General features: G+C 43.3%; 3 protein-coding genes across 4 annotated transcripts in view; 1 reads left to right on the top strand and 2 right to left on the bottom strand.

The window, feature by feature from the left end:
* The window catches only part of helq (helicase, POLQ like), a 92,644-nt gene that overhangs the window by 62,791 nt on the left and 11,531 nt on the right, over positions 1–18,322 (top strand). For both annotated transcript variants that reach the window (XM_039780245.1, XM_039780246.1), the window contains exon 12: positions 17,793–17,897. In XM_039780245.1, coding sequence (XP_039636179.1) covers positions 17,793–17,897 — 105 coding nt within the window. The remainder of the gene's footprint in view (positions 1–17,792; positions 17,898–18,322) is intronic.
* LOC120545698 (tripartite motif-containing protein 16-like) lies at positions 3,337–5,719 on the bottom strand. The gene has a single exon (XM_039780251.1). It carries the CDS (start codon positions 5,644–5,646, stop codon positions 3,946–3,948), a length of 1,701 nt encoding a protein of 566 aa, XP_039636185.1. The 5' UTR covers positions 5,647–5,719; the 3' UTR covers positions 3,337–3,945.
* Positions 9,252–11,954, bottom strand: LOC120545699 (tripartite motif-containing protein 16-like). The gene has a single exon (XM_039780252.1). The coding sequence runs from the start codon at positions 11,795–11,797 to the stop codon at positions 10,097–10,099; it is 1,701 nt and encodes a 566-aa protein (XP_039636186.1). The 5' UTR covers positions 11,798–11,954; the 3' UTR covers positions 9,252–10,096.

The following is an 18,322-nucleotide window of genomic DNA, read 5'->3' as shown; positions in this document are numbered from 1 at the left end:
ATGTGGTCAGATCAGACTGTGGTGGTACTGGGCAGCTTCCAGTATGAATGTGATCAGATCAGACTGGTTTTACTGGGCAGCTTCCAGTATGAATGTGATCAGATCAGACTGTGGTGGTACTGGGCAGCTTCCAGTATGAATGTGATCATATCAGACTGTGGTGGTACTGGGCAGCTTCCAGGTATGAATGTGATCAGATCAGACTGTGGTTGTACTGGGCAGCTTCCAGTATGAATGTGGTCAGATCGGACTGTGGTGTTACTGGGCAGCTTCCAGGTATGAATGTGTAACTGTGTGAATGTGACAGGTCGTTGTTGCAAATGCGAATTTGTTCTCAATCGACTTACCTGGATAAATAAAGGTTAAATAACCAAAAAACACCCACAAAGGCTTATATGTAAATTACCATAAAAAAAATACCTCCGCTAAGTAACACTAGTAAGCAGCCGAGACAATTTGAAAAAGAAGAACAAAATAGGCTGTAAGTGACAGAATGGGATGAATTACAAAAAGATCTTAAAATTCTTAAAACTTTTGTTCATTAGTAACATTTTCTAACATTTGTTGAATGATAAGACATGTTAGTAATAAAACCGTGTGCTAGCATTCTAAAAAAGCTTTGAGCAGGTGCAGTTTCTTTGACTTTGTTAAAACTGAATTTGTTATTAATAATAATTAATAATCAACACTTTATGGCAGGGATATTCAACAGGGTCCGGGACCCTAGGGGGTCCTCAGAGTCAATGCAGAGGGGCCTTCTAAATTAGTGTTGTCAGTTTTTATTTTTATTTGAAAGTCCTAAAATGAATCCAACATATTATTAGCAAATATAAATCCCTTTCTTATTATAGGCTTACCAATAGGTAAGGTAGTCCCTAGCCACCCACAGATACATATAAAATCATGCCGATTATTACAATTATTAAGCTATTTTAATAGCTTAGGATTCTATGCACACAAAAAAAGATGTATAAAGTCTTCAGGCCGCCCTACACATTCTTGTGAGCCCAGTAATTTGCAACTTCATGTTATCCAATATATTTAGTAGGGGGTCCCTGCTCAGTCTCTCTTTCAGCTAAGGGGGTCTGTGCAGTAGTGGAGAGAGTGGGGTGCTTTGGGTGCAACCCGCCCCAGGGCCCCCGTGTCAATTAGGGGCCCCTCAAATGTCACCGATCTTAGCGCCACTTGACGAGAACGGGGCCCAAAGTGACACATTGCAGATTATTAGCTGAAAGAAGCTAATTACTGCATAGTGAGCTCACATTGTGAGAATCCAGCTCTTCTTATCAAACATATAATAGTGCCATGTCAATTATGTAGTGTGGCACTGATTGAGCTCACATGGCCTCGTTCAGCACCATCGCTGTCCATCAGCTGTCGCTGTCCGTGGTGCTGAAACATTTTTACTTGACTGGCAAACTGCTTTCTTTGTTCGTCAGTACAGACTTGTCAAAACATGTGGCTTTTCTTTGTTTTATTTGACTTATAGGCTTACTTGGCTCAACAAGTGACACATTGTTACCGCATTCATCAGATATTTTAATTTTTCTTTTAAACGTTTTAATTTTTAAAATGACTTGGTAGCAGAGGGCCCCATGATGAAGCCCGCCCCCACTGTACTGAGGATCTAGCTCCGCACCCTGGGTCTGTGGCTTAAAAATCGCTGAAGACCCCTGCTTTATGGTGTCTGAGTTGGGATGTTGTTTGTTCAAACCTGCAACTTTTAGGTCTGTGTAATATTTATTGACTCAGTGCAGAGAGGAAATGTTGGCTGTAAAAAGCAATAAGTGGTAGAAAACTCTGCTCATTTCTCTGTGACGGAGCAGTTTTAGTAAGGAAAGTTGAAAGGATGGTGAGACTGACTGACTGACTACAAACATGAAATACCGTAATTGCGGGTGTTTCCAGGAGGAAAAGTGCCCCAGTTTATACTCCCAAGCATCAGCTCTTTACATTTTCCGCTTCAGCCTTTGTATGAAACCCTGGAATCTGGCGATAGAAGAAAATACTCTTTGTTCATGCTAATTTTGACTTTACTGTTTATCAGGACCCCTGATGAGATAAGAAGCTTACGCTAGCTTAACGCTATTAACGCTACGGTCCTGGCTTCGCATCAGACGTTTCTGCATTAACGCGATTGTTTTAAAATTCGTTTCCAGGGTTATTGGGGTGCGGCTACCTTACTCCAAAACCAACATGAAAAACGTAGCTAGTAATGTCTACTCCTCGGAGCATTTGGTTCTCTTGTTAAACTGCGTAAAATGTGAGCGTGACGCTAAATCACCGGGTTCTCAGGCAACCACCTCCGTACCGGGCTTCCATTTCCATGCTGGATGGTTCTGGCTGTACCGGTTGTATTTATCATTAGCAGATAGTTTCCGCTGGACTGCGGGATGCTGAAGTTCCATTTTGGGCAATAATGTTTCTTTATGGTGTCTGAGTTGGGATGTTGTTTGTTTCAAACCTGCAACTTTTAGGTCTGTGTAATATTTATTGACTCAGTGCAGAGGGAAATGTTGGCTGTAAAAGCAATAAGTGGTAGAAAACTCTGCCCATTTCTCTGTGACGGAGCAGTTTTAGTAAGGAAAGTTGAAAGGACAGAGACTGACTGACTGACTAAACATGAACACTGTACCCGTTGTGTTTCAGGAGGAAAAGTGCCTCAGTTATACTCTCATATCAGTTTCACATTTTCTCCGTCAGCTTTGTATGAAACCCTGGAATTAAGATAGGAAGAAAATACTTTGTTCATGTTAGTTTGATTTACTGTTTATCAGACCCCAGATGAGACAAGAAGCTACGTTAGCTAACGTTAGCGACGCTCGATCCCGCTGCATCAGACGCTGTATTACGTTACTGTTTTAAAATTGTTTTCCAGGTTATTGGGGGTGCATACCACTCAAAACCAACATGAAAACGTATAGCTAGTAATGTTCACTCGATATTTGGTTTTCTTGTTAAACTGTGTAAAATGAGCGGTGACGTTAAATCACCGGTTTCAGGTAACAACCCTCCGGTACCCGTCTATTTGCTGGATGGTTTCAAGGTAATGGTTGGTAGCTATCATTAGCAGATAAGCCCGTTGACCGTGACGTTGTTCATATTTTGGCACAATGTTTCGGTACTGTAGTGGTCATGGTGACTGAAAGTGTGATGTGAGATGCTAAAAGAAAAACACACGCAGTTTTCAGGTTACACGTTACTTTTGATGTTCAACACCCTGCCACAGCTGAAAATAATTCTAGCGGAAACACTGGGTAATGATTATCATAAAAACATTTGGTCCGGCCAACAAATAATTGTAAATCTAGATTTCTTTACCAATGTCCACAAAGTGTGTAGGATAAAGGAGGTCTGGTGCTTTCTCTCTTCAGAGCCATGCAGTGGAAGAGAAACTAAATACACTTTTAGATTGATTTTATTTCTGGGTCACGCCAAACATTTGGCCCGTCCCACATGGGATTACAAGACACCACTATTTAACAGACATCTTCCTGTCCCGCAGATACATAACATGGAGAGATACATGAATAACAAACAACAACTAATATCTACATCTCCGTAAAGATCTTTATTTCTCTTCTCTCAGGCTTTCTCAAGATAACATGTGAACAGCCGTCTCAGTCTTTAAGCATCGTCCATATTTCCAACATCAATATCTGTTTTAATCTGACTAAAACAAAGCATCACGCTGTTCTAAATAAAAGGACAGTAGAAAACCAAATGGAACAAATTTTCTATATCATTTAAACAACACATCGGTCCGTGCACAAAAACTAATCTTTAAACTAAACTAAAAGATGTTAAAATCATCCCATAATGTTTGATTGACAGCTGATCTCTGTGCAGTGAAGAAATCACAACAATCAGCTCTCAGCAACAAACATGGAGACTAAATAAGTCAAAGAGTTAAAACACTGAATTTAACCCTTAAATGACTTCTGTCTATTTCAGTTTACACAACTCAGCAGAGTCTCCAGGAGACCAATAATCAAACCAGAGTCCAGCATAGAGCGGCTGAGTGAATGTGGTCTGGACTCTGTGGAGGAGAGTCATGGTTTCAGAGACGCTGTAGAAGGACAGAATACCTGCACTGTGATCCAGGTACACTCCTACTGTGGAGGACTCAGGACCTGAGACGGGAGTTTGGACTTTGTTGTAACAAAATGTATATTTGTTGTTGTTACAATATAACGCCCAAGATTTATCATTTCGTTCAAATCCGCATTCATCCGACCTCCCTGCTCTGCTGATATTCTTGTATGCAACTGCTACCCAAACTCCTCTCCCTCTCCTCTTCACCTCCCAGTAACAACGTCCAGTCAGACTCTCTCTACTCAGGACCTGAGACAGGTTAGTGAATATGTCTGGATGACTAGAATAAGACTGTTGTTTTCTCATTACTGAATAAGGCTGATGTTGCAACATGAATGTTGCTCTCCTGTTCCCCTCAGATAATAACAGTCGTGTGCTTGCTGTGTTTGGATCCAGTGTGATTGCATGTGAATATTTTAAGAATCCAGATCTGGTCTTGGGCTCTGGTTGTTGCAGTAAAACGTCCACTTCAGTCCCTGTCAGTGAGACGTTTGTCCTCTTCTCTCTCAGGACGTCCTGTAGTTTATCTCTGACTTCTGACACGGCCGCTGTCACGTCCTCAAAGCAGCTCAGAGGACGGATATGGATGCTGGATGCTGATTGGCTGAGTGGTGACAGTGAGGGGTAGTTGTGTAGAAACTGTGTGTGATCCTCTGTGTGTGAGAGCTTCTTCAGCTCAGCGGCTTTCCTCTTCAGCTCAGTGATCTCCTGCTCCAGCTTCTCCTGAAGCTCTTTGACTCGACTCACTTCACTTTTCTGCTGGGATCTGACCTGCTGCTTCACATCAGAGCTTCTTTTCTCCAGGAGACGGATCAGCTCAGTGAAGATCTTCTCGCTGTCCTCCACTGCTTTATCAGCAGAGCGATCGATGGCCTCCGCCTGCTGTTGAAGCAGCTTCACATCTTTCTCTCTGTCCTGGATTCTCTGCTGGATGTTTTGTCGACTCCCCTCGAGCTCTCTCTGCCTCTCAGCTCTTTCTGCTGCAGCTGAGACTGTGTCGTGGCCTTTATGTTCATCCACAGAGCAGAGATAACAGATAAGCTGCTGATCAGTACGGCAGAACATCTTCATCACCTCATCATGACGAGAGCAGACGTTCTCCTGGAGCTTCTTGGACGGCTCCACCAGCTTGTGTTTCTTGAATGTCTCTGATTCAAAATGAGGCTGAAGGTGTTTCTCACAGTAAGAAGCCAGACATTGCAGACAGGACTTGTGTGCTTTGAGTTTTCTCCCAGTGCAGACATCACAGGCCACATCTTCAGCTCCAGCATAGCAGTGATCAGCAGGAGCAGCTTGGAGTCCAGTCTTCTTCAGCTCCTCCACTACATCTGCTAACATGGTGTTTTTCAGCAGGACAGGCCTCAGTGTGAACGTCTTCCTGCACTGAGGACAGCTGTGGCTGTTCTTACGATCCTCTTCATCCCAGTGGCTTTTAATACAGTTCATGCAGTAGTTGTGTCCACAGGGAGTAGTCACCGGATCCTTCAGTAGATTCAGACAGATGGAACAAGAGAAGGCTTCCCGGTCCAGCTTAACTCTTTTCTGCGCCATTTCACCTCTCGCTCAGTGACAACGACCGTCTGAGTCTCCGTTCCTGAGAAGTGAAACTAGTCTGAGCTCTGATGTAAACACAGCAGTGATGCGCTGTTGTACTTGCCCCAGCATGTTGGTTACACCCATCTGCAAACTGAGGCTCTGGAGGGAGGGAAACAAGGAAATATGAGCACAGAGTGGAGCTGGCTGCGTTGACAGCAGGTAGAGGAGGGAGGAGTTATCAGGCTTTGTTCATTCCTGTAAGAGGCGTTGAGAGAGATACTGGGTGTGTTGCAATGCCCATACTACCGATGACAGGGAAAGATTTAATATGTACCAATACATAGTCTATCAAATGCATGCGTACACAAATATGTCCTAATGCACCTGGTTGCATTTTGCAGTATGCAAGCCGGCATGCTTTTCTGACCCACAATCCTCTGTGTAGCATATCTGAGCAAGAGGCTCAAAGCTGGGATGTTATCACAGAGTTTGATGTCCCGACTTTCTGCAGACTGTACTGCAGGCTACAGTACGTACTTTGTAAGAGCAGCTGCAGTTTGTACTAAAGTAAAAAGAAAAAGTATGCGATAAGGAATGCAGAAACACTTGTTTACAACAGAGCTCATTTCTCATTTAAAAACTCTGCTGACTTCAACTTTTAGGAGGTAAACTCTTCTTAGAATCAGAGGGTCTGGAGACAGCTCCCCAGTTTACTAAATGACTGAGTTGTTCTTTAACTAAATTAAATTAAACATGATATTGTTTACATTAATTCAAACACAGAACATGGAAGACAAATTCATCTATAACTGCTTTTTTTGTAAAATCGGTATTTTAATGTTAAATACATTCAGGCTAAACAACTTATTCAAATCAGTTACTTGTTGTAGCTATGAATCCCACAGGACCTGAATGCAACACATCATTTGGCTCTGCAGTGTCTTTTGTGACATGTTGGCAGATGTTTATGACGGGCCATCAGGGCCATTATTCACAATTTTACACACACACACACACACACACATTACTGGGGCAGTGGTGGCCTTAAGTTTAAAGAAGCAAGCTTGTGACCGGGAGGTCGCCAGTTCAATCCCCAGATCGGCAGGATAAAATCCGGGTGGGGTAAGTTAAAGAGCAGCGCTTGTTCTTCCTTCATTACCACCACTGAGGTGCCCATGAGCAAGGTGCTTAACTCCCAACTGCTCCAGTGGAGCTGCTCAGTGGCAGCAGATCAGACTGGGGTTGTATCGGGCAGCTTCCAGGTCTGAATGTGATCAGATCAGACTGTGGTGGTACTGGGCAGCTTCCAGGTCTGAATGTGGTCAGATCAGACTGTGGTTGTACTGGGCAGCTTCCAGGTATGAATGTGGTCAGATCAGACTGTGGTTGTACTGGGCAGCTTCCAGGTCTGAATGTGATCAGATCAGACTGTGGTGGTACTGGGCAGCTTCCAGGTCTGAATGTGGTCAGATCAGACTGTGGTTGTACTGGGCAGCTTCCAGTATGAATGTGGTCAGATCAGACTGTGGTTGTACTGGGCAGCTTCCAGGTAACTGTGTGAATGTGACAGGTCGTTGTTGCAAATGCGAATTTGTTCTCAATCGACTTACCTGGATAAATAAAGGTTAAATTAAAAAAACACCCACAAAGGCTTAAATGTAAATTACCATAAAAATACCTCTCCACTAAATAACACTAGTAAGCAGCCGAGACAATTTTAAAAAGAACAAAATAGGCTGTAAGTGACAGAATGGGATGAATTACAACAAGATCTTAAAATTCTTAAAACTTATTGTTTATTAGTAACATTTTCAAACGTTTGTTGAATGATAAGACATGTTAGTAATAAAACCGTGTGCTAGCATTCATAAAAAGCTTTGAGGACGTGCAGTTTCTTTGACTTTGTTAAAACTGACTTTGCCCGAGTTTTGGAGAGTTGAATAATTAATAATGAACATTTTATGGCAGGGATTTTCAAAAGGGGGTCCGGGACCCCTAGGGGGTCCTCAGAGTCAATGCAGAGGGGCCTTCAAATTAGTGTTGTAAGTTTTTTTCAAAAATTTGAAAGTCCTAAAATGAATCCAACATATTATTAGCAAATATAAATCCCTTCTTATTATAGGCTTACCAATAGGTAAGGTAGTCCCTAGCCACCCACAGATACATATAAAATCATGCCGATTATTACAATTATTAAGCTATTTTAATAGCTTAGGATTCTATGCACACAAAAAAAAAGATGTATAAAGTCTTCAGGCCGCCCTACACATTCTTGTGAGCCCAGTAATTTGCAACTTCATGTTATCCAATATATTTAGTAGGGGGTCCCTGCTCAGTCTCTCTTTCAGCTAAGGGGTCTGTGCAGTAGTGGAGAGAGTGTGGGTGCTTGGGTGCAACCGCCCCAGGGCCCCGTGTCAATTAGGGGCCCCTCAAATGCCGCCGATCTTGCGTCACTTGACGAGAACGGGGCCCAAAGTGACACATTGCAGATTATTAGCTGAAAGAAGCTAATTACTGCATATGAGCTCACATTGTGAGAATCCAGCTCTTCTTATCAAACATATAATAGTGCCATGTCAATTATGTAGTGTGGCACTGATTGAGCTCACATGGCCTGTTCAGCACCATCGCTGTCCATCAGCTGTCGCTGTCCGTGGTGCTGAAACATTTTTACTTGACTGGCAAACTGCTTTCTTTGTTCGTCAGTACAGACTTGTCAAAACATGTGGCTTTTCTTTGTTTTATTTGACTTATAGGCTTACTTGGCTCAACAAGTGACACATTGTTACGTGCATTCATCAGATATTTTACCTTTTTCTTTTTAAACGTTTTAATTTTAAAATGACTTGGTAGCAGAGGGCCCCATGATGAAGCTCCGCCCCCACTGTACTGAGGATCTAGCTCCGCCCCTGGGTCTGTGGCTTAAAAATCGTTGAAGACCCCTGCTTTATGGTGTCTGAGTTGGGATGTTGTTTGTTCAAACCTGCAACTTTTAGGTCTGTGTAATATTTATTGACTCAGTGCAGAGAGGAAATGTTGGCTGTAAAAAGCAATAAGTGGTAGAAAACTCTGCTCATTTCTCTGTGACGGAGCAGTTTTAGTAAGGAAAGTTGAAAGGACAGAGACTGACTGACTGACTAAACATGAACACTGTACGTCGTGGTGTTTCAGGAGGAAAAGTGCCTCAGTTATACTCTCATATCAGTTTCACATTTTCTCCGTCAGCTTTGTATGAAACCCTGGAATTAAGATAGGAAGAAAATACTTTGTTCATGTTAGTTTGATTTACTGTTTATCAGACCCCAGATGAGACAAGAAGCTTACGTTAGCTAACGTTAGCGAACGCTGCGGTCCCGCTGCATCAGACGCTGTATTAACGTTACTGTTTTAAAATTGTTTTCCAGGTTATTGGGGGTGCATACCACTCAAAACCAACATGAAAAACGTAGCTAGTAATGTTCACTCGATATTTGGTTTTCTTGTTAAACTGTGTAAAATGAGCCGGTGACGTTAAATCACCCGGTTTCAGGTAACCACCCTCCGGTACCGTCTATTTGCTGGATGGTTTCAAGGTAATGGTTGGTAGCTATCATTAGCAGATAAGCCCGTTGACCGTGACGTTGTTCATATTATGGCACAATGTTTCTGACTGTAGTGGTCATGGTGACTGAAAGTGTGATGTGAGATGCTAAAAAGAAAAACTACACGCAGTTTTCAGGTTACGTTACTTTTTGATGTTCAACACCCTGCCACAGCTGAAAATAATTCTAGCGGAAACACTGGGTAATGATAAAAACATTTGGTCCGCCCAACAAATAATTGTAAATCTAGATTTCTTTACCAATGTCCACAAAGTGTGTAGGATAAAGGAGGTCTGGTGCTTTCTCTCTTCAGAGCCATGCAGTGGAAGAGAAACTAAATACACTTTTAGATTGATTTTATTTCTGGGTCACGCCAAACATTTGGCCCGTCCCACATGGGATTACAAGACACCGCTATTTAACAGACATCTTCCTGTCCCGCAGATACATAACATGGAGAGATACATGAATAACAAACAACAACTAATATCTACATCTCCGTAAAGATCTTTATTTCTCTTCTCTCAGGCTTTCTCAAGATAACATGTGAACAGCCGTCTCAGTCTTTAAGCATCGTCCATATTTCCAACATCAATATCTGTTTTAATCTGACTAAAACAAAGCATCACGCTGTTCTAAATAAAAGGACAGTAGAAAACCAAATGGAACAAATTTTCTATATCATTTAAACAACACATCGGTCCGTGCACAAAAACTAATCTTTAAACTAAACTAAAAGATGTTAAAATCATCCCATAATGTTTGATTGACAGCTGATCTCTGTGCAGTGAAGAAATCACAACAATCAGCTCTCAGCAACAAACATGGAGACTAAATAAGTCAAAGAGTTAAAACACTGAATTTAACCCTTAAATGACTTCTGTCTATTTCAGTTTACACAACTCAGCAGAGTCTCCAGGAGACCAATAATCAAACCAGAGTCCAGCATAGAGCGGCTGAGTGAATGTGGTCTGGACTCTGTGGAGGAGAGTCATGGTTTCAGAGACGCTGTAGAAGGACAGAATACCTGCACTGTGATCCAGGTACACTCCTACTGTGGAGGACTCAGGACCTGAGACGGGAGTTTGGACTTTGTTGTAACAAAATGTATATTTGTTGTTGTTACAATATAACGCCCAAGATTTATCATTTCGTTCAAATCCGCATTCATCCGACCTCCCTGCTCTGCTGATATTCTTGTATGCAACTGCTACCCAAACTCCTCTCCCTCTCCTCTTCACCTCCCAGTAACAACGTCCAGTCAGACTCTCTCTACTCAGGACCTGAGACAGGTTAGTGAATATGTCTGGATGACTAGAATAAGACTGTTGTTTTCTCATTACTGAATAAGGCTGATGTTGCAACATGAATGTTGCTTTCCTGTTCCCCTCAGATAATAACAGTCGTGTGCTTGCTGTGTTTGGATCCAGTGTGATTGCATGTGAATATTTTAAGAATCCAGATCTGGTCTTGGGCTCTGGTTGTTGCAGTAAAACGTCCACTTCAGTCCCTGTCAGTGAGACGTTTGTCCTCTTCTCTCTCAGGACGTCCTGTAGTTTATCTCTGACTTCTGACACGGCCGCTGTCACGTCCTCAAAGCAGCTCAGAGGACGGATATGGATGCTGGATGCTGATTGGCTGAGTGGTGACAGTGAGGGGTAGTTGTGTAGAAACTGTGTGTGATCCTCTGTGTGTGAGAGCTTCTTCAGCTCAGCGGCTTTCCTCTTCAGCTCAGTGATCTCCTGCTCCAGCTTCTCCTGAAGCTCTTTGACTAGACTCACTTCACTTTTCTGCTGGGATCTGACCTGCTGCTTCACATCAGAGCTTCTTTTCTCCAGGAGACGGATCAGCTCAGTGAAGATCTTCTCGCTGTCCTCCACTGCTTTATCAGCAGAGCGATCGATGGCCTCCGCCTGCTGTTGAAGCAGCTTCACATCTTTCTCTCTGTCCTGGATTCTCTGCTGGATGTTTTGTCGACTCCCCTCGAGCTCTCTCTGCCTCTCAGCTCTCTCTGCTGCAGCTGAGACTGTGTCGTGGCCTTTATGTTCATCCACAGAGCAGAGATAACAGATAAGCTGCTGATCAGTACGGCAGAACATCTTCATCACCTCATCATGACGAGAGCAGACGTTCTCCTGGAGCTTCTTGGACGGCTCCACCAGCTTGTGTTTCTTGAATGTCTCTGATTCAAAATGAGGCTGAAGGTGTTTCTCACAGTAAGAAGCCAGACATTGCAGACAGGACTTGTGTGCTTTGAGTTTTCTCCCGGTGCAGACATCACAGGCCACATCTTCAGCTCCAGCATAGCAGTGATCAGCAGGAGCAGCTTGGAGTCCAGTCTTCTTCAGCTCCTCCACTACATCTGCTAACATGGTGTTTTTCAGCAGGACAGGCCTCTGTGTGAACGTCTTCCTGCAATGAGGACAGCTGTGGCTGTTCTTACGATCCTCTTCATCCCAGTGGCTTTTAATACAGTTCATGCAGTAGTTGTGTCCACAGGGAGTAGTCACCGGATCCTTCAGTAGATTCAGACAGATGGAACAAGAGAAGGCTTCCCGGTCCAGCTTAACTCTTTTCTGCGCCATTTCACCTCTCGCTCAGTGACAACGACCGTCTGAGTCTCCGTTCCTGAGAAGTGAAACTAGTCTGAGCTCTGATGTAAACACAGCAGTGATGCGCTGTTGTACTTGCCCCAGCATGTTGGTTACACCCATATGCAAACTGAGGCTCTGGAGGGGAGGGAACAAGGAAATATGAGCACAGAGTGGAGCTGGCTGCGTGTGACAGCAGGTAGAGGAGGGAGGAGTTATCAGGCTTTGTTCATTCCTGGAAGAGGAGCGCTTTGAGAGAGATACTGGGTGTGTTGCAATGCCCATACTACCGATGACAGGGAAAGATTTAATATGTACCAATACATAGTCTATCAAATGCAGTACGCCTAAAATATGTCCTAATGCACCTGGTTGCATTTTGCAGTATACAAGCCAGCGTGCTTTTCTGACCCACAATCCTCTGTGTAGAATATCTGAGCAAGAGGCTCAAAGTTCAAGCTGGGATGTTATCACAGAGTTTGATTTCCCGACTTTCTACAGACTGTACTGCAGGCTACAGTACGTACTTTGTAAGAGCAGCTGCAGTTTGTACTAAAGTAAAAAGAAAAAGTATGCGATGAGGAACGCAAAAACACTTGTTTACAACAGAGTTCATTTCTCATTTAAAAACTCTGCTGACTTCAACTTTTAGGAGGTAAACTCTTCTTAGAATCAGAGGGTCTGGAGACAGCTCCCCAGTTTACTAAATGACGGAGTTGTTCTTTAACTAAATTAAATTTAAACATTATATTGTTTACATAAATTCTAACAGAACATGGAAGACAAATTCATCTATAACTGCTTTTTTTGTAAAATGGGTATTCTAATGTTAAATACATTCAGGCTAAACATCTTATTCAAATCAGTTACTTGTTGTAGCTATGAGTCCCACAGGACCTGAATGCAACACATCATTTGGCTCTGCAGTGTCTTTTGTGACATGTTGGCTGATGTTTATGACGGCCACAATTCACAATTTTACACACACACACACACAAACGCACACATTACTGGGGCAGTGGTGGCCTTGAATTTAAAGAAGCAAGCTTGTGACCGGGAGGTCGCCAGTTCAATCCCCAGACCGGCAGGATAAAATCCGGGTGGGGTAAGTTAAAGAGCAGCGCTTGTTCTTCCTTCATTACCACCACTGAGGTGCCCATGAGCAAGGTGCTTAACCCCCAACTGCTCCAGTGGAGCTGCTCAGTGGCAGCAGATCAGACTGTGGTGGTACTGGGCAGCTTCCAGTATGAATGTGATCAGATCAGACTGTGGTGGTACTGGGCAGCTTCCAGTATGAATGTGATCAGACTGTGGTTGTACTGGGCAGCTTCCAGGTATGAATGTGATCAGATCAGACTGTGGTGGTACTGGGCAGCTTCCAGTATGAATGTGATCAGACTGTGGTTGTACTGGGCAGCTTCCAGGTATGAATGTGATCAGATCAGACTGTGGTGGTACTGGGCAGCTTCCAGTATGAATGTGATCAGACTGTGGTTGTACTGGGCAGCTTCCAGGTATGAATGGGATCAGATCAGACTGTGGTGGTACTGGGCAGCTTCCAGTATGAATGTGATCAGACTGTGGTTGTACTGGGCAGCTTCCAGGTATGAATGTGGTCAGATCAGACTGGTTGTACTGGGCAGCTTCCAGTATGAATGTGATCAGATCAGACTGTGGTTGTACTGGGCAGCTTCCAGGTATGAATGTGGTCGGATCAGACTGTGGTGGTACTGGGCAGCTTCCAGGTATGAATGTGATCGGATCAGACTGTGGTTGTACTGGGCAGCTTCCAGGTATGAATGTGGTCGGATCAGACTGTGGTGGTACTGGGCAGCTTCCAGGTATGAATGTGATCGGATCAGACTGTGGTTGTACTGGGCAGCTTCCAGGTATGAATGTGGTCAGATCAGACTGTGGTTGTACTGGGCAGCTTCCAGGTATGAATGTGGTCAGATCAGACTGTGGTGGTACTGGGCAGCTTCCAGGTATGAATGTGATCGGATCGGACTGTGGTTGTACTGGGCAGCTTCCAGGTATGAATGTGGTCAGATCAGACTGTGGTTGTACTGGGCAGCTTCCAGGTATGAATGTGATCAGATCAGACTGTGGTGGTACTGGGCACCTTCCAGGTATGAATGTGATAAGACTGTGGTTGTACTGGGCAGCTTCCAGGTATGAATGTGATCAGATCAGACTGTGGTGGTACTGGGCACCTTCCAGTATGAATGTGATCAGACTGTGGTTGTACTGGGCAGCTTCCAGGTATGAATGTGGTCAGATCAGACTGTGGTGGTACTGGGCAGCTTCCAGGTATGAATGTGATCAGATCAGACTGTGGTGGTACTGGGCAGCTTCCAGGTATGAATGTGATCAGACTGTGGTGGTACTGGGCAGCTTCCAGGTATGAATGTGGTCAGATCAGACTGTGGTTGTACTGGGCAGCTTCCAGGTATGAATGTGATCGGATCAGACTGTGGTTGTACTGGGCAGCTTCCAGGTATGAATGTGGTCAGATCAGACTGTGGTTGTACTGGGCAGCTTCCAGGTATGAATGTGGTCAGATCAGACTGTGGTTGTACTGGGCAGCTTCCAGGTATGAATGTGATCAGATCAGACTGTGGTGGTACTGGGCAGCTTCCAGGTATGAATGTGATCAGATCAGACTGTGGTGGTACTGGGCAGCTTCCAGGTATGAATGTGATCAGACTGTGGTGGTACTGGGCAGCTTCCAGGTATGAATGTGGTCAGATCAGACTGTGGTTGTACTGGGCAGCTTCCAGGTATGAATGTGATCAGATCAGACTGTGGTGGTACTGGGCAGCTTCCAGGTATGAATGTGATCAGATCAGACTGTGGTGGTACTGGGCAGCTTCCAGGTATGAATGTGATCAGATCAGACTGTGGTTGCACTGGGCAGCTTCCAGGTATGAATGTGGTCAGATCGGACTGTGGTGGTACTGGGCAGCTTCCAGGTATGAATGTGATCAGATCAGACTGTGGTTGTACTGGGCAGCTTCCAGGTATGAATGTGGTCAGATCGGACTGTGGTGGTACTGGGCAGCTTCCAGGTATGAATGTGATCAGATCAGACTGTGGTTGTACTGGGCAGCTTCCAGGTATGAATGTGATCAGATCAGACTGGTTGTACTGGGCAGCTTCCAGGTATGAATGTGGTCAGATCGGACTGGTTGTACTGGGCAGCTTCCAGGTATGAATGTGATCAGATCAGACTGTGGTTGTACTGGGCAGCTTCCAGGTATGAATGTGGTCAGATCGGACTGTGGTGGTACTGGGCAGCTTCCAGGTATGAATGTGTAACTGTGTGAATGTGACAGGTCGTCGTTGCAAATGAGAATTTTTTCTCAATCGACTTACCTGGATAAATAAAGGTTAAATAAAAAAAAAAGACCCACAATGGCTTATATGTAAATTACCATTAAAATACCTCTCCGCTAAGTAACACAAAAGTTTACAAAAAAAGAACAAAGTAGGCAGTAAGTGACAGAATGGAATGAATTACAAAAATATCTTAAAAGTGTTAAAACTTATTGGGCCTCATTCACCAATAGCTTCCTAAGTTTTCTCTTAAATATGTTCTTAAGAAGGTTCCTTAGAAAAGTCTACGTCGGATTCATGACGTGTTCTTAAACAGCAGATTTGTTCGCACCTGTGTTCTTAGGATTGATGAATCCCACGTGTTCGTAACTGAAAGCGCGTGCCAGTTGTTCCTAATTAGCATAAGAAAATGCCCCGCAAATTCCCATATAAGGACATGACACTTCCTGTGCACCTGCTGGGAGACAGGTTTTCGGAGATTGTCGGAGCCGCGGTGGAGGAAGTACAGAATCTCAGTACTTAAATAAAAGTACAAATAACCAGAGACATATTTACTTTAGTAAAAGTAGAAGGTGTCTACTACCACAAACAAGGCCTGGCTTTTAAAAGAAGTTCCTATCCTAACCATGAAACGGAAATGCGTTGTTAGAATCGGAATGCGGTTGGTTTTATTCATGGATGTATTTTATTTTCTTTAACCATGCAAGTAAGCAAATAAAGTGTTTGAAGCAGCGCAAATGGGGAGATGTGAAGAGGTCCAGCCAAATAAATAAGATGTGAACGCGTCTTACGCAGCCTGGCGGAGGAGTAAACGACACTGTGGAGAGAAATAGATATAGCAACTTTGATTTAAAAACGGGAATAATAAAAAGAAACGTTTTCATTTTCACTTCATTTGGAACAAATTGTCATCACTCAAATGTGCGCAAGAATGCTTTTCAGTGTTCGTAGATTTTGTTCTTAGCTAAGAACAAATCCAAGTTAAGAAAACATTAGTGAATGCCAGAATCTTCGTAAAAAGTGCGTAAGAAGGGTTTAAGAACACATTTCTTCGTAAGAACGGTTGGTGAATTAGGCCCATTGTTTATTAGTAACATTTTCAAATGTTTGTTGAATGATAAGACATGTTAGTAATACAACTGTTAAAAGCTTTGAGCACGTGCAGTTTCTTTGACTTTGTTAAAACTGAATTTGTCCGAGTTTTGGAGAGTTGAATAATTAATAATGAACACTTTATGGCAGGAATCTTCAACAGGGGTTCCGGGACCCCTAGGGGGTCCTCAGAGTCAATGCACAGGGGCCTTCAAATTAGTGTTGTAAGTTATTTCAAAAATTTGAAAGTTCTTAAATGAATCCAACAATTTATTAGCAAATATAAATCCCTTCTTATTATAGGCGTACCTATAGGTAAGGTAGTCACTAGCCACCCACAGATACATATAAAATCATGCCAATTATTACGATTATTAATCTATTTTAATAGCTTAGGATTCTATGCACACAAAAAAAGATGTATAAAGGCTTCAGGCCGCCCTACACGTTCTTGAGGGCCCAGTAATTTGCAACTTCATGTTATCCAATATATTTAGTAGGGGGTCCCTGCTCAGTCTCTGTTTCAGCTAAGGGGTCTGTGGCTTAAAAAACATTGAAGATCCCTGCTTCTGACAGTTATAAAAGACAATTACAACAATGAAACGGAGACATCATGCATACATGCACATAAAAACACATATGAATAAACCCAAATAGACATACTGTACAGATACGGCGTATTTATTTAGGAAAATGCTTGGATAACACGGAAGGTAATTGTATTTATATGTCTGGTTTTCAGTCCAAAACTCAAAGATATGTCTAAGAAAAGCAGGTAATCTTCCCATTCAAGAGTCTGGAACCAGTGAATTATTAGTAAAAAAGACGATGGACTAATCAATTGTTTCGGCTCAGGAGGAGATCATTTAGGGCCCTATTATGGTTCTAAAGGGTTGTACTTAGTGTCTTCATTAATCACAGGTGTGTTTTGGGCGTAACATGCAATCAACCAATCAGAGATCATCTCCCATTCCCTTTAAAAGCCAGGTGCGTTTGGACCTTGGAGCATTGCTGTTATGATGGAGGATTTACACCGTAATATTTTTATTTGTAATCTTCTGCGCTGCGTGCGTGTGTGTGTGTGTGTGTGTGTGTGTGTGTGTGTGTGTGTGTGTGTGTGTGTGTGTGTGTGTGTGTGTGTGTGTGTGTGTGTGTGTGTGTGTGTGTAACAAGCATAGTGTTCGCGCGCTGTGTACGAGCCTAGGAGCATTTTACTAATGCTCTGTTAAAATAACAATGAAATGCTGCGTTATTGACTTTAGACCAGGTTTTTGTTGGTCAATGGTGCATCACTTCGCACTGTCTTAAGATGCCCAGAATGCACCTGAACACACCTCCCTGTAAGACCAGCACACCCATGGGTGCAAAGATGGGCGCAGGTGCATTTGTTATTTAAACGACCTGGCCGCTGGATGCTAGTCTTAAACTAGCAAAGACACTTGGGTTGGGCTTTGCGCTGCACTGGGTGCCGGATAAGGCCCTAAGAGTAATATTTAAATTGGGAGATAACAGTGGGTTAAAGTACTTCTAGTGTTGACCTATGTTGTGTTTTTTTCCTCAGGCTAAAACATTGGTGTCTGCCCCGATGGAGAACTGTTACAGCAACCTGATGCACGACGAGGGAAAAGGCCTCCTGAGTCTCATCCTGTCGCTCATTGGATTAAATGTAAATACAATTCATAAAGCCTAATATTATCTGTCATATCTACAATGTTATAATGTTGGATGTTTGTGTTGAACGTGGCCAAAGCTTCAAAAAATGAGGTTAACATATTTGAAAGAAGGGTGTTTCCTTTAGGAAAACCGGCAGCTGATTGGACGAACGCGTCATGTGGGTCTTGTTTCTCCGGAAATTCAAAGCCAGACTGCCATGGCGGCTCGTTCAGAATACGATCTTATATTGGACTAAAATAGTTCACCGAAACATGTTTCTGGAAACATTGTAAGAGAGAAATAGGCCGTGTGTGTGTGTGTGTGTCTCTGTGTGTGTGTGTGTCTGTGTGTGTGTGTGTGTGTGTCTCTGTGTGTGTGTGTGTGTGTCTCTATGTGTATGTGTGTGTGTCTCTATGTGTGTGTGTGTGTGTGTCTGTG

This window comes from Perca fluviatilis, chromosome 17 (genome assembly GCF_010015445.1).
Source record: "Perca fluviatilis chromosome 17, GENO_Pfluv_1.0, whole genome shotgun sequence".
Taxonomy (NCBI): Eukaryota; Metazoa; Chordata; class Actinopteri; order Perciformes; family Percidae; genus Perca; species Perca fluviatilis.
This window is presented reverse-complemented; position numbering and strand designations above follow the sequence as displayed.